The following is a 13810-nucleotide window of genomic DNA, read 5'->3' on the forward strand; positions in this document are numbered from 1 at the left end:
GGCAGCGGGCAGAGATGCCGCCGTAGGGCTTCGTTCGGTAAATGTGTTGCTTCTGTAGAGGAGGCTGATTGGGATGCAGCGGGAAAGAGGAGGGGGAGGAATTTCATCTCCTTCCCATGTAATACAGGATGCATTTTAGGATGTCAACCCAGTCTCCTGTCCAAAAAACCAAAACCAAACCCCTCTTAAATATCTCTAGCAGGCAGACTTTTTGACATGGTGATGACAGAGGTAAATTTTGCTGTGCGTTTGTTAAATTCATTAAGTTTGAGACTGTGTCTGCTTTGTCAGCCCCCTCAAGGCCAGGTCAGCTGGCTTGACTCGGCTCTGGGCAGGCAGCAGGACAAGCAGCAGTAAATTAATGTCGTAATGTTAAAAACGAAGCGCTGCCATCTGTAGTTGGCTGAGTCAAATACTCTCATTCCTCAGTGTTGTATCGTCTAAACTTGAATTAGGGAGGGAAAAGACCACTTCTGCATTACGTTCCTGCAGGAGGATTTTAAATAAACTCCAAACGCTTGTCCTGTCTGACTGCAGGCTAAGGCTGTGGAGAGCTTTTGTTTTTTGGTGATCTCGACACGCGGAGCTGGGTACAGGAGTCTGCTGTTGTACCCCTTGTTTTCAATTCCCAAGGCAACTTCAGTAGAAAAGAGACAAGTCGCACCCAGATCTTCAGGCCGTGGGTAGAACACCACAGCCCGGGAGATGGGATGGAAGCTGAAGCTTTGTCACCCCTAGGATGTGGGGTGCTGTGGTTGATGCACGTTTTGGAATCCGCAGCTTGAGCCAGAACTGGCACCTTTTGAACCAGCCTGCAAAAATGACGAGGTATCAGCGGAGAGGAGAGGTCACCTGGGCAAGCAGGGAGCTGCAGATAACAAACGTGTCCTTTTGGCCTGGAATTGGCCGGCTCATGAGTGATGGGAGAACTTAGGGGATCACAGCTTCGCTTGTGAGCTCCAGCTCCCCCGGCAAGCGCAGGGCTCGTGCTCGGGGTGAAATACCCTTCCTGCGGGTGAGGCACTCGGCTGTGCCCTGCATCTCGGGGGCTTCCTTCCGTGCCCTTCCCCTGCAGTGCCCGCCTGATTGACTGAAATGCCGAGCTAGTTCCGTTTGAAGCCGTGACACCGACCCCGGCGTGGGTACACAGCTTGTCCATCGCTGCGCCAGTGTCCGTCTGCTTCCCAGGGAATTTTATGAACCAAGCGACTTGTTGTCTCCCGGCTCTCCTAGAGCTGGGAAACCCAGAGCTCCTTGTGCTGTTCTGAGGACCGTTCTGGTGCACGTTGATTTTGATGTTTCAGTCGGTATCTACGTGCAGGGTGAATGGGTTGGTTTGGCCTCCGTCGGTGTTGAGTCGTCATGGCTGGTTAAGAGATGATGGTTAAAAAATGGCTTTGACCAAGAGACTTCTATCGAGGGGAAGACGCGAGAGCTGGATGTCTCGGTGCCTCTGGCAGGGTGTGTATTGCTCCCTTGAAGCATGCGATGGAGGTAGAGGAAGCAGCCTGAAGCCATTCACGTGCATTTGTCACGACATTAGCAGGTTTTGTCGTAAGTATGCGTAATGGTTGGGTTTGGAGCACGAGGTTGTTTCATCCCCGGCTGCACATCCGTAGCCTTAAATCCAGCTTCTGCTTTACTGAGTAACTCAGCTGAGAATGAAAAAGTCAGGAAGCACAAATCGGGTAGAGTTAGAGTTCTTGGCATTTTCAAAGAACCGAAAATAAGCTTTTTCACGTTATGATTTTTAAACGGGGACATTCGCTAAAACGTCACCGTACATCGTCAGTGCTACCCTATAACCTGTCGCTGGGGTAAGAAATGACACGGTTTGGTACCTTTACAGGTGTCTGTTGTCATGCACTCACAGTTGTCTGGCTGGTGGAAAACATCGTTTTGAGGATGTTAAAACGTGGGTCGAAGTCTTCGGGTCTTAGAAACGTGTCCTCGGTTCCTCTCTTTATCGTTCTATGGTTTCTGCTGTTAATTTTGGTAGATTTTTGTACATTAATGATGTCAAATTCATTACACCGAAGCAACTCTTTCTCTTGGTTCGACGCTCACAGTCAGATTCGTTTCAGGTTAGAACTGGAGACAGTGAAGTAACGAAGGATATCGGGTATTTCTGTATTTTTCTAAAATTTGCTTTGGAGCGCAGGTTCATGCCCCAAAGTTCCTGCTTTGTCCCAGAGTGACATTGCCCTTTTTCTTTTTAATTGAGAAGAGATGCTAAAATTGGAAGCATAGAGTAAGCATTCCACAGAGTCTTCTATATTTACTTTTTCACCTTCCTATGAATGTTATCGATTTAATGTGAAATTTCAAATTAACAGGAGATTCCACCCCTTTTTTGCTGTGCCGTGCGTAGATGCGGGCTTGGTGGGAGCCACGGCAAGGAGTTGTAAATTCTGTGAAATTAAAAACGTAATGCAACGCCGCAAACCCCATCCGCAGAGAAAGTGGGCAGCGTTCTGGACGGCGATGCTTTCCGCGGCGTTGCGCATGATGGAGCATCTATTTGGGACGCTCCGCCGTTCCGGTATTTCAGGAGAGCTTTCCCTGTCCCTCGCGCGCAAAAACTGAATAATTGAAGTGGATGTTGATAGAATTTCAGAAAAAGAGCTGGGAGGGGTTCCAGCCGCCACGGAGGCAGGAGCGGCTCCCGCTGTGTCCCCGCCTGGTCCCGGCCACCGCCGGGGCTGGGTGTTTGGCCGCCGTGGAAAATCCCTTGCTGTTCTTCGCTCCCCTTAATTCAGTGAGGCCAAATGACCCAGCACAAACAACTGCTTACAGAATGACAGGCTAGAATTTTTAAAACCTGGTCTGGGGATTGCTGTAAGATTTGGTTGGGGGTTTTTTTTTGCCAGATTTGGGGGCAGTTGCCAGATTTGGGGTGGGGTTTTTTTGCAAGATTTGATTTGGGGTGGGATTTTTTTGCAAGACTTTGGGCGGGTTTTTTTAAATAATTTGGCTTAATTCTGCACTTAGTTTAATTTATTTACTTTGATGCACAAGACGGAGCATAAAAGCTACGTGGGTCGCTTTGGACATTGGAGGCTTTTTGTGGCTTTTTGCCTGGCGTTCAGTTCTTGCCTGTTCAGTGATGCCTCCTTCCACAGTAAGATTATATCCAGACAGCTTTCCTGTCAACCTTTGCTATTAATTTCCAATTAATTTTGTCTTAAAAAAAAAAAAAAAAAAAAAGGAAAAAACCCACCCCCTGAGTTCCGCGGTGGGCGGCTGCCCAGATGCGGGGCGGGGATGGGCAGGCGAGGAAAGAGAAGCTTCATAGCGACGCTTTTTCTATTGTTTTTTTTTTCTTTTCGTAGGTTAATTCGGTAAGAACGGGATTGGGGAGTAAGTGCGTTGTTCCAGCGTCTTGCCCCGTGGCGTTGGCACCGGGAGGGCTGCCGGTGCCGCTGCCGGGGCCCGCGCTGGCTGGCGCGGTGACGCCGTGCGTGATGCCTCTCGGTCAGTACGGACGAGTCTTCCCCGCGTACGGCGTGCGGTGGCCCGGCGGCATCGGCGGCGGCCGGAGCGTGGCCCGGTTCTCGCCCCTCGGCAAAGCCTACGTGCAGACGTACCCGGTGCCGCTGCAGCAACCCGCGGCCGCCCCGCCGGGCCCGCGCCTGCGGATGACGTAGCGCGGTCACCTCGCCGCGACGATTCCGGCGTCGCCACGTGGAGTGTTTGCTCTGTCGCTGCCATACGTGTCGGGCGAGGCGGGGGTCCGGGTCGGGCCCGCCAGCGCGCGCAGCCATACGCCGCACCCAGCGATCACTGTGAAGCGGTTCCACGGAGGACGGCTTGTTCGTTCCGGCAATGCCTGCTTGCGTTCCGTTGCCGCAGACACTTCCTTCTGTTGTGTTCTGGTGTTTCACACTTAGGATCCTGAAAGTCAATGCACTCGAATCGATGGCTAGAAAATTGTATGAGCCCCCGCAGGAGCACAGTGCCTTGAATTCCCGCTTCTCCGTTCCAGCTGGGAAGAGATGTAGAATTATTGGAAAGGTGCGTTTTATCTGCAGTCCGCTTGGGAGCTGGAGTTCTTCTTGTTTGCAAAGGTATTCAAGGTTTCCAGCTGACGTTCTTCATCGGTTCCATTCCGCTGTAAATGCTTTTATTTCAATTCAAGGGTTGAGTTTTTGTTTCTGAAGCTTTTCAAAAAAATAATAATTGTGAGGTGAGGTTTGTTTGAGATGCCGATCCAAAAAGTGTCTGTGTTTGTACAAGGAGCAGTGAAATGCACATTTTAAAATGGGAGCGTTTACAGAGTGATCCACACAAGTTGTATGTAAGGACAGGTAACGGCTTCGGGTAGTGCAATCCATTCTCTTCCTCAGTCTTCGGTAAAGTTGTTGCAGACAGCAACTTATTTCTCTGGCAGGCAGGCAAACAGTTTTCTTCTAGATCAACAGCAATCTGGATTACATCTTCTTTCCCCTACTGGGCTTTTATAATTGAGTTACAAAACATGCATGGATTTGTAATTTAAGTGGAAAAAAAAATCTAACTGAAATCTTGATTGTAGAAGAATGCGCCTCGAGGTCGCTGTAAGAACCGTGTAAGTACCGCACGCGCGTGTCTTCCGCCTTCGGCTCGCCCCCCGAGGCGACGAACGCTGTTTTGCCGCTGATGTGCCGGCGGTGCGCGCGCTCAAACGGAATAAAAATGTGAAGCTGTCCTTTTCCGTATCTGCTGCTTCAGTTTTTGCAGTCTCACCACCTTTTTTGTCTGAAAGTTTGGGGTCTGGTTGCGTTTTGGCTTGAAGTTTTAACGACAGTCGCGCCCTGGGTGGCGTGGACACCTCTCTGCTGTTGGAAAGACGCTTTTTGCCCGTGTTGCCGCGCGCAGAGTCTCCGCCTGCACCTCTCGCTCTACAGGCACAAGATCCCCGCCGAACCCGATGCGCTGACGGTAAGTCTTCCGTCGCCGCGAAGCGCAAAGGGGGAGCATCCCGGCGATGGCGTTTCGTAGGGTCCGCTGCCGGGCAGGGGGGTCCCGCGCTGCCAAGCTGTGAATTGTGTCATTCTGTTCTGCTCTGAGCATTCTGTCTAAATTATTTGGTTTGTACCCTTTGGATATATTATTCCATCAATTCAGTTGGAATTGGATTTTATAGACGATTACGCAGAGTCTTCTGCTCAGGCGAAATACCGACTGCAGTAAGAGATTTCTGTTCTCTGTAACATGTACCTTTGATTTGTTTGGGTTTTCTAGATTCACGTCTGTATGCTTCATGAGCAAACATGGAAAAGATGTTCTCACTCCCATGTTCCTTCGGCTTGCACTGAATCTGACCGTTTATGTCGCTACTGCCTGTTGTATAGCCCATCCCCTGTACACTGACAAAGTCAGCGGCACTAAAAACCCCGAGAAATTGTATAGATGAAAAAGAAGAAAAATAAACATTTTGTGCTTGAAAACTGTGTGGAAAACCCAGTGTTTTTCTAAAATGTAGAACTGTGTCCGTTGCCAGCTGTCCCGGGTAACCCTGCGCTTGTTTTCCAGACTCCTGCCCCTCGGTTTGGGTCGAAGGAGCAGCTGTGATGCCTCCGGCGTCTCTCGGGTTCTGCCCGTGACCGCTGCGTCCCGCCGCTCGCAGCCGTCGGAGGGAAGCGGTGCTCCGGAAGTCGCCGAGTGCCGCCCCACCGGTCACGTTGCCCGAAAGCCCTGCCCGCTGCCGTGCTCGCGGTGTTACGCTGCTACGGGGCCGAGCCGACGGGACCGTTGAACGGGTGCCATCAAGCAGATGGTGTCTTCGGCGTCGCTGGTGGTGCACGTGAGGATGCGAGAGTTTGATGGGCGGCGGAGGAGGCCCTTGAGCTGTGTCTCTCCGATGCTGCGAAGTCCTGGGGAAGCCCTTTTAGCTTGATCCCGGCGCCATTTCAATGCGAGGAAGCGAAGAGACGCAGGGCAGCCCCGCCGCGAGCACCCTCGTGGCAGTCGCTGTCGTGGGCGCAGGCTGCGGGAGAGCTTAGGAAAGGGCACGCAGGAGGAGGTTTGATGCTCCTGGTTCCACCTTCCCGCGTGCCCGACCCACGCGGCTCGGCTGTACGTGCTGCGCGCGTTGGCGTGCCCGCGGCCCGTGCGGCAGCTCGCCGGGAGCCCTGCTCCCCGAGCCGGCAGCCGCGCTGCACGCCAGGCTGAAACGCAGATTTTTAGCGGGCAACTCCCTAACTGTTGCGACTTCAGCTGGTGCTGGGGCCACGTAATGGCTCTGAGGTTGCCATTTGCATTTCAATATTCATGATTTTAATTTTCTGATAGCCATCCCGGCTGCCATTCGTCTGACTATTACCTTCAAGCTGTGTTTGGTTACCCTCCATCGTGCCAGTTGTGTTAAAGGGTGCTTTGAGCCTCAGCAGCAATTAAGCAAGCGACGTGAGAGGAAGTAACCAGGACAACTTCTTGAGCAGAAGGTGAGCAAAGGAGCGAGAGGGGCCCGAGGGGTCCGCGCTGCACCGTCGGAGGTGGGGGGTCTGTACCCAGAAAGACATTCCCCCGCAGATCCCACAGCTGGACTGATTTTATTCCTGACTCTGAACATTGCTTTGGCATGCCGCAAACGGGGGTCAAACCCGCGGGGTGGAGTTCCTCACCTCGTCGGCTGCAGCCGTGCCTGGTAGCTCTGCCATCTCCCGACATTCCCAGCACTGCTCTACCAGGACACGGGTGAAGTCAGTGCAGATCCTCAGCTTTAAACATGAGGTTTCGATAGGGAGGTGGCAGATCCCTCAATTTTCAATCTCTTAGAAGTTATAGAAACTTAATACGAATATTGAAAGAATTTTTTAAACTGCCAAGTCACGCACCCAGTGATTTGGAAATGCCAAATTGGGTTTGCCCATCCACCGTTGGCTTGGGTTTCCGGTTGCCGTATGTCAGGATGGAGTATCTAAGCGTGTCATCGCATCCTGTTTTGCCACGGCATCCCCGGCTTGCTTGGCGTGGGGGTGGGCGGGGAGGGGGGCCGCCGGCGCGGCTTCTCTGCCGTGGGGAGGCAAGGCAGGTAGCAGGAGGTGGTGGGGAGAAACGTTCGAGTGGTTTAAGCCTCCTCTGCACATCGTGAGTCAACCTCCCTGACATGGATTTCATGCAAAAGAATGATGTAAAATTGTCCCTTGCGTGTTTAACTTTGGGCTTCATCCCACAACTTTCAAGAGGAAATATTACTTAACTATGACTTTACACCTATCTCCAAAGAGCTCCTTTTTTGGCTCTCCTGCATAACTTCTTTACTGTTCTCTGAAAGACTTGACATTGGCCGGTGTCAAAGACGAGATGAGGGATTGACCAGGCCACACGTGACAGTCTCCTTGCTCCTTTGGAGATATTCATGTTTGGGAAAAGAGCATTCTCATGAGAAGCGGCAGCGTTTCTGAAATGAGCTTCTTAATCACGTTGCAGGTTTTGCCGTTTGGTAGTTGTGGAAGGAAATCCCTAATGCTTTTGAATCGGTCGTTAGCGTAACTTGGCTTTGTCAATGGTTGCTCTTTCCCTTCAAGGATTTTTTTTGTTTGTAGTCCCCGTGCGCTATTTTCCATTCTGAGAAGATTCAGAGTTTTTCCAGACAAGCCCCGTGGACTTAGCACTTGGTGGGTCCGTGCTGGTGTTGTTCAGTTAGTGCAGGTCTGAACGGGAAGAACATCCATCCTCCTACCTTCTTTGGAAGCTGGTGTTGGAGAGTTGGAATCAGAATTCTCCCTTCTGAAATGATTTGATGTCAGCGTTGCTTTCCCTTCTCCCCCCCCAATTAAGCAAAGGGTTCAAGTCTTTTTGATGAAGACTGATGTCTCCGATGTCTGCTAATACAGGAGAACCCTACCTAGTTTTCTGCCTTGCTGCCAACTAGCCCCCGCCTGAGTGTTCAACAGATGCTGTTGAAGTGTTGGCTTGGAGACAGGAGTCGCAAGCGAGATCATTCGTGACTGGGTTTAATGCCTTAGTAAGGTTCCCTGGCGCTCTCTGGTTCCTCGCCTGCCCTTCTCAGTCCCGGGTTGCTGGTGATGCTTGTGGAGAAGGACAGCAGTGCTGGAGAGGCGCCTGGTTGCTGAATGTGGGCAAGGTCTCTCCACAGAGTGTGTGAGGAGGGAGTCCACGCGCTCTTCGCTGCAACAGGTGGATGAACACCTTGCTGTGGGACTGAACTGATAAACCGGCGTGGAATTCCTTGCCGTGGTTACTTATCATTGACTGAATCCTCCAGGAGCACTGCTTTGATTTGGGGTGCTGGGCGGTGGCTGGCTGGTCCTTGGGCAAGGCTGAGCTTCAGCTGGGTGTTTGGGCAGGCTGTCTGGTGTGCTGATCCTTGTGGCGTTTCTTCGGAAGGAACCTGGTAAATACGATTATTTTCCTGTCTGTATACTCCCGAGATGAACCATTGATCCGGTGGGAATCGTCTTGGGACGTCTGAACGGGGCGATACTTGCTGTTCCGGGCCGGCGCTGCAGATGCAGCCGGAAGGGGATGTTCCAGCCTGGAACACGCTGGTTCTTTTATGAGTGCAGATAAGGTCCAGAAGCGCAACGTAGTGAAAGGGATTTTAGGAGCTGTCAGATTACAAATTCTGCATTATGAAAGGATTTGTTGCTGGGAGGGATTTGGGTCTGCTGTGCTGCTGGCGTTGGCTGTGTCAGTAAATAGATTACTCGTAACTCATTCATCTGAAAGTCAAGCTTGTACCGGGAGGCAGCAACTGTTGTAAATTATGTGGTCCTTTCTGCTTTTTTTTTTTTTCTCTCCCAGAACAATAGTTGTAGTGTACTATCATGATTGCTGTTGTGTATGTCGGATGTATACTGGACTAGGAAACTTCTCCCTTGAAATAACTTAGACGGGAGAAGTTTGGAGGCTGTGTCATTCAAGCTTTCAGCCTCACATGCAAAGCCTCAGGAAGCTTTAGATTTTGCTTGGTAAGCGTGGAGACGCTGCGCATAGGTGCTGACCTACTACTTTGATAGAGCATCTGTTACAACAGTGAAGCTCTTGTGAGAAGTTCGTGGTTTGTCGAAGTCTGGTGAGCAAGGGAAGCTCGGATTTCTTTTGATGTAGTGTCATGGCGTGTATTTAGCGTGGTGGTGTAGTCGCACATTCACGAGGCAGAAGGAGGAGCTGGGGTTTTTTATGTTTTTCCCCTGGGAAAGGAGCAGGCCCCCATCCTTTGCCCTTCGTTACCGAGGCACCGCTGAGCGCAGCCACGGCACCGCTGCTCTCGAGGAGCTGCAAGCGACGGCACGGGCAGGGCGAGAGCCTCTTCAGCCACTCTGCCAGGGGCTTTCTGTGTCTGTCGTAGCTTTTCTGAGGTACTCAGGGCTTGGACACATTGTCAAAACCTGGGAAGTTTGAGAAGAAATAACCAACTGCCAGTCCTTCTCAAACGCGGGCGTTCTTTAGGTCTGACATAAAATACCCAAAAAAAGTATTTTGCTGTGTGTTGGTTTTTTAATTACTCTGCAAACAAGGCACAAAACTTCCTCAGCGTTTGGGTTTTGTTCATCAGGCTAGAGCGGCTATATCTAATACTGTTCTCGCTGTTGGTCAGCAGCTCCAGGATGTGCGATCACTGCCTGTCTCCCATCGCTCTCCCCAGCACCGCGAAAACTTTGAGTACAACCGCGTTCACCGAGCTCTGCGGTGCTGTTACCCTCTCAGTCCTTGGCTGGAAGTTCAGGTGGACTTCAGACTAAGAGGTCAGGAGGTTGTCCTTGGGACGTGGGCCACGCGTCTGCGAGGGTTGGTACGAAGAGCCAGGCACCCGGAGCGCGTGCTCTGGTTTTGGCCTTGTGGCTGTAACTGGGGGTCGGGCTCACTGCTGCCTTAAGGCTTTCCCCGTTACCTGGAGATCATTCATTTTGTCTTGTTTTGTTTTCCTGGCTGAACGTCGCTGCCAAATGCTGGTTGTCAATAGCCAGCAGATGTCGAGAGCGGTGGCGGATTCAGGTGGGTCTGCAGAACTGATGGCGATCAGAAGCTCGGGGAGGAATTACGATCGAGACGTGACTTTTACATCCTTGAAAAGCGATTCTTCCGACGAGCGGGCAGAGCACGGAATGCAGGAGGGAGAAAATTGGGACCGCATTTAATAAAAGCAAAGCCTAACGCGTGGAGAGCAGCAGGAGCTATGCCAAGCGCAGACGACGCCTGTTTGCGCTTTCCCCCAACGTCCCTTGCCCTCTCTGCTATTCTAAAAGACTCGCTGCATTTTCTTGGACAGCATCTAGCAAGCTGCGTGCCATATAAAACCCGGCACGCTTGCAGACCCGATAACTGCGTGCATGTTTCTGTGCATAGAGCGCAGGGCTTTGCATGTCCCCGCGAGCGTGCCGCCAGCGCAGCCGACGCGTGCCGGCGGGACGCGTCCCGTGGGGAGCGGGGGACGCGTGGTGGCACCTCGTGTTGCTGCTGCTTCAGCCTGGTGCTGTGTGCGGTGGTCTGGTGCTGGCATTTCAAGCCCGCGGCATCTCTGTGCCCTCCGGGGTCCAGCCGGCCATCTCACCCTGCGAAGGGTGGTGGAGGCTGATGGGTCCCATCCCTGCCTCGCGTGCTGCTGGCATGGAGTACGGCATCTCTGCTTCCTGGGCAGGCGGAGGGTCCTAGGCTTGGCTCCGTTTCCGTCGGATGGTGAGGTGAGCATGGGCGTGCTGCCAAGGTGCAGGAGAGCCGGTGCCCGCGTCGTGCTGCCGCAGCCGGCCATCCCTTCCACAACCTCCCGCGCCTGGCATGCCACGCCGCGTCCCTCTCCCTTCCCGACTCGGCAACAGTCCCACAAACCGCGGCGAAGATGGGGCGTCTTCGCTGGCTTTCTCCATTTCTGCCTCCTCGGAGAGTAGCTCTGCTCCCGCGGGAGCCGGGGCTCCGGTCGGGGTGGCTCCGCAGGGTGCTTGGGTTCTGCCGCCGGCGTAAATGTCATTCTGCTTCTAAGCTTTCCGCACGGCACGGGCGATGTCTTAACGGAGGATTTCGATTTCTGTTCCCCTGCGGTGCCCAAAACGCGCGCAGCAGCTGGCACGCTTTGGCAGAAGCATCTTCTGCGCATTCCAGGTCCATGACCTCGTGTGGCCCTCTTGGGTTTTTGGGTTTGCCTATATCTGAAATCCATATGTGGATATTTTATTTTTTTTCTTTTTTAGATTCTGAAAATGAGATCATCAGTGACCGACACGTGGCCCCCTCAGCTACGGTGCCAAGCACGAGTCCCCGCCGCGGCTAAGGAGGAGGAAGAGGAAGATCGGAAGTGATTTATCATGTGTGAGAAATTCTGTGCCGTTCTGCTCCGTTCGACGCAATTTTGTAACTTCTTTCTAATCTTTTTTTTTTATTTATAGTTGGAAATACAAAAATGTTATGCAAAAAAAAAAAAAATAAAGGAGAATTATTTTGGGGGAAAAGGATTTTGGTCCAAACTGTTCCCTTCTGTTGTGAGCCAGGTTCCCGTGAGCAGCGGCTGGAGGAGAGGGAGGAGGCGGCGGCACTCCTTCAAATGCTTTTTGTTTCACATAGTTAATTGTAATTTAAGCAATTTTCCAAAAGATAAGCTAGGCACGAGTATTCAGATTCTAGTACAAGGAAGATAAGTTCCAATTCCATTTACATTCTCGACGTTCTTTTGTAAAGATAGTACTCTCGTTTAAATCCGCTTAAATCAAGTACAGAAACCTACAGAGGCTTCACCAGAGACGGTTTGTACTTGTCACTTCCCTTTTTACCTCTTGCTTTTTCCTGTAGACCGGCTGCGTTCTCTTGCCAGAGTTCAATACAGTCCTCGAGTCACTTCTGGTTTTAAATGTAAGGCTAAAATCCTTCTGCAGATGAGTTGGTAATTGGAGCAATTTTTAAGAGACTTTAAAGTGCCTTTGACAAGCTAAAATTATGTAGTGGGAGATTTCTTTTTCTTGATTCACTGACGATGGGTTTCAGCTGTCTCCTAGGTTGAGGTGATGTACAATATAGTTTGCAGCAATAATCTTATTTATTATGAAGGACAGCTCAACTTTTTTTTTTCTGTTAGAAAGATGGCTTTTAGCACCGTTCCTAAGGAACGGGAACGAGTGCTGCTCTTGCCGTTACGTTTGAGCCCCGAACTCTTCCGACCCTCTGCTGCTGTGCCCGGGGTCCTCGGCGCCTTCCCTCCTAGACAGGTCCAGACCACGCTGTCCTGACCTTCTCGCTCGGTTCTGATACCAGAGAAACAGGAGTTTCTGTTTGCCCCGAAGCCTCTCGGTACCATCCTTCCTCGCAGCTGGAGCCTGGCGTATCGTTACGTTGTAATCCGCCATGTCTGTCTCTTCCAAATCTCGGTTCTTAAATAATAAATCTTATTTTGATGCTGTCGTCCCCTATTTCCTTTCCACCTCGGCTTCTCCTGCCCGTCAGCGAGGGCGATGAAAGCGCAGGTGGGTTGAGATATGTTGCTGAAGCTCGAGAGCCCTGAAGCAAAGAACCATTCACACACTTTGTAAAGTCAGAGTTTTGAAGCCTCAGGGACAAAACATATGAAATATACATATATATATGTGCTAACTCTGTGCTTCTCTGGGGTGTCTCCTGTCCTGCCCCGTCCAAGGAAACGGCACTGATCTCCCGTATGACAGTAGGTGCTGGGTAAGTGGTAAAGGCTGTCACGAAGTTGTTGCTTGCCTTGGGCTCTCCTGCTTGTAGGAGGGACTGGGCCTGTTCCCCGTCCCAACGGGTGGGAGATGTGGGGTCTGACCGAGCGCTGCATCTCTCGTTTTCCGTTGTGGTTGCTGTTGTCTTTCCCTTGGCTGCCAGCACAGCTCCCTCGCCCGGCGGCACGCTGGGGGCAAGGCTGTCGCATCCCTGACCTGCTCCTCCAGGGACGGGTCGCTGTTCCCGTGACGGTGGAAACACAACACTGTACCCTCACCTCAGATTTTTATTCCCTAGAACTTGAACAGGCTGCTTTCTCCAGGGAAATCCCATGCCGGGTCTCCTGGGGTCTGGGTTGGCTTCAGCGTGGGCAGCCCTCGCCTGCTTTTCTGACGCCTGACCCTCTTCGCTCCTCCTGCAGCCCCTCGGGCTCCTCACGGCTGCAGGAAGCCAATCTCCAGAAAAGTAGTTTGAAAATAATCTATTAATATGCAGATTAAGGATTAGCACGAGGATGAAAGACCAGGAGTGAAAACTGTAGCAAACCCTGGATGGTGGTGGTTCGCCGCTCGGCCAAGCCCATCTAGCTTTAGATCATCTCTCCTGCACAAGGCTGCTCCCTCTCGGGAGGATGCTTACTGCTGGCAGTGCGGTTTGAAATAAAAGCCCAAAGAGGTGCTCCAGGCCCTTGAGCTCCTCTGGTAGGAACCGCTGACCGGCATCCTCTGCAGAGGAAGAGCTGGGCTTTGGTGCTTTGCCTCCCGGCCTGCTGTCTCCAGTTTCTCTCTTCCTTGCAGAGCAGTAACAAATGTCCTCCTCTCGATGTCATGCCAAGCTAGCATTATGGTTTGGATTTTAATCAGAAATGTTTTCTGCTGGCCGTAATCAAAAGCCCGAGCAGGTGAGTACGACCGTTACCAGGTTTAACATCGCGCATAAGGGTGAAAAGGAGAATTACAAAGACCTGAGCTCCAAAAGGCCATGCTTAGTCCCTGCTGCCATCAAGGTGCTGCCACGTTCTCACAGGGAGGGTGGACGTGCGTGTCCCGGTTCACGTCCACACTCAGCTCGGCAGGGCTGGGGCGGCGCGGTGGGGACGGGGGCCGTGGGTGGGCAGCCCTGTCCGCCTGCCAGCCAGCAGCAGCCCAGCACTGCCTGTGATGGAGCCCCATGGGTTTGACCCTGGGCTGCTGGGAGG

At 52.1% G+C, this 13810-nt stretch overlaps 1 protein-coding gene across 10 annotated transcripts in view; it reads left to right on the plus strand.

The window, feature by feature from the left end:
• The window catches only part of WNK2 (WNK lysine deficient protein kinase 2), a 121236-nt gene extending 108904 nt beyond the window's left edge, over positions 1-12332 (plus strand). For 8 of the 10 annotated variants that reach the window (XM_075432993.1, XM_075432997.1, XM_075432998.1 and 5 more), the window contains one exon: positions 3333-4697. In XM_075432993.1, the coding sequence (XP_075289108.1) occupies positions 3333-3647 (315 nt within the window). In that variant the 3' untranslated portion in view covers positions 3648-4697. Of the gene's footprint in view, positions 1-3332; positions 4698-11135 lie in introns of those variants that run through there. The other 2 variants (XM_075433000.1, XM_075433003.1) reach the window with 2 other exon arrangements.
• Positions 12333-13810: the final 1478 nt, after the last annotated feature.

Source organism: Opisthocomus hoazin, chromosome 11 (genome assembly GCF_030867145.1).
Source record: "Opisthocomus hoazin isolate bOpiHoa1 chromosome 11, bOpiHoa1.hap1, whole genome shotgun sequence".
NCBI lineage: Eukaryota > Metazoa > Chordata > Aves > Opisthocomiformes > Opisthocomidae > Opisthocomus > Opisthocomus hoazin.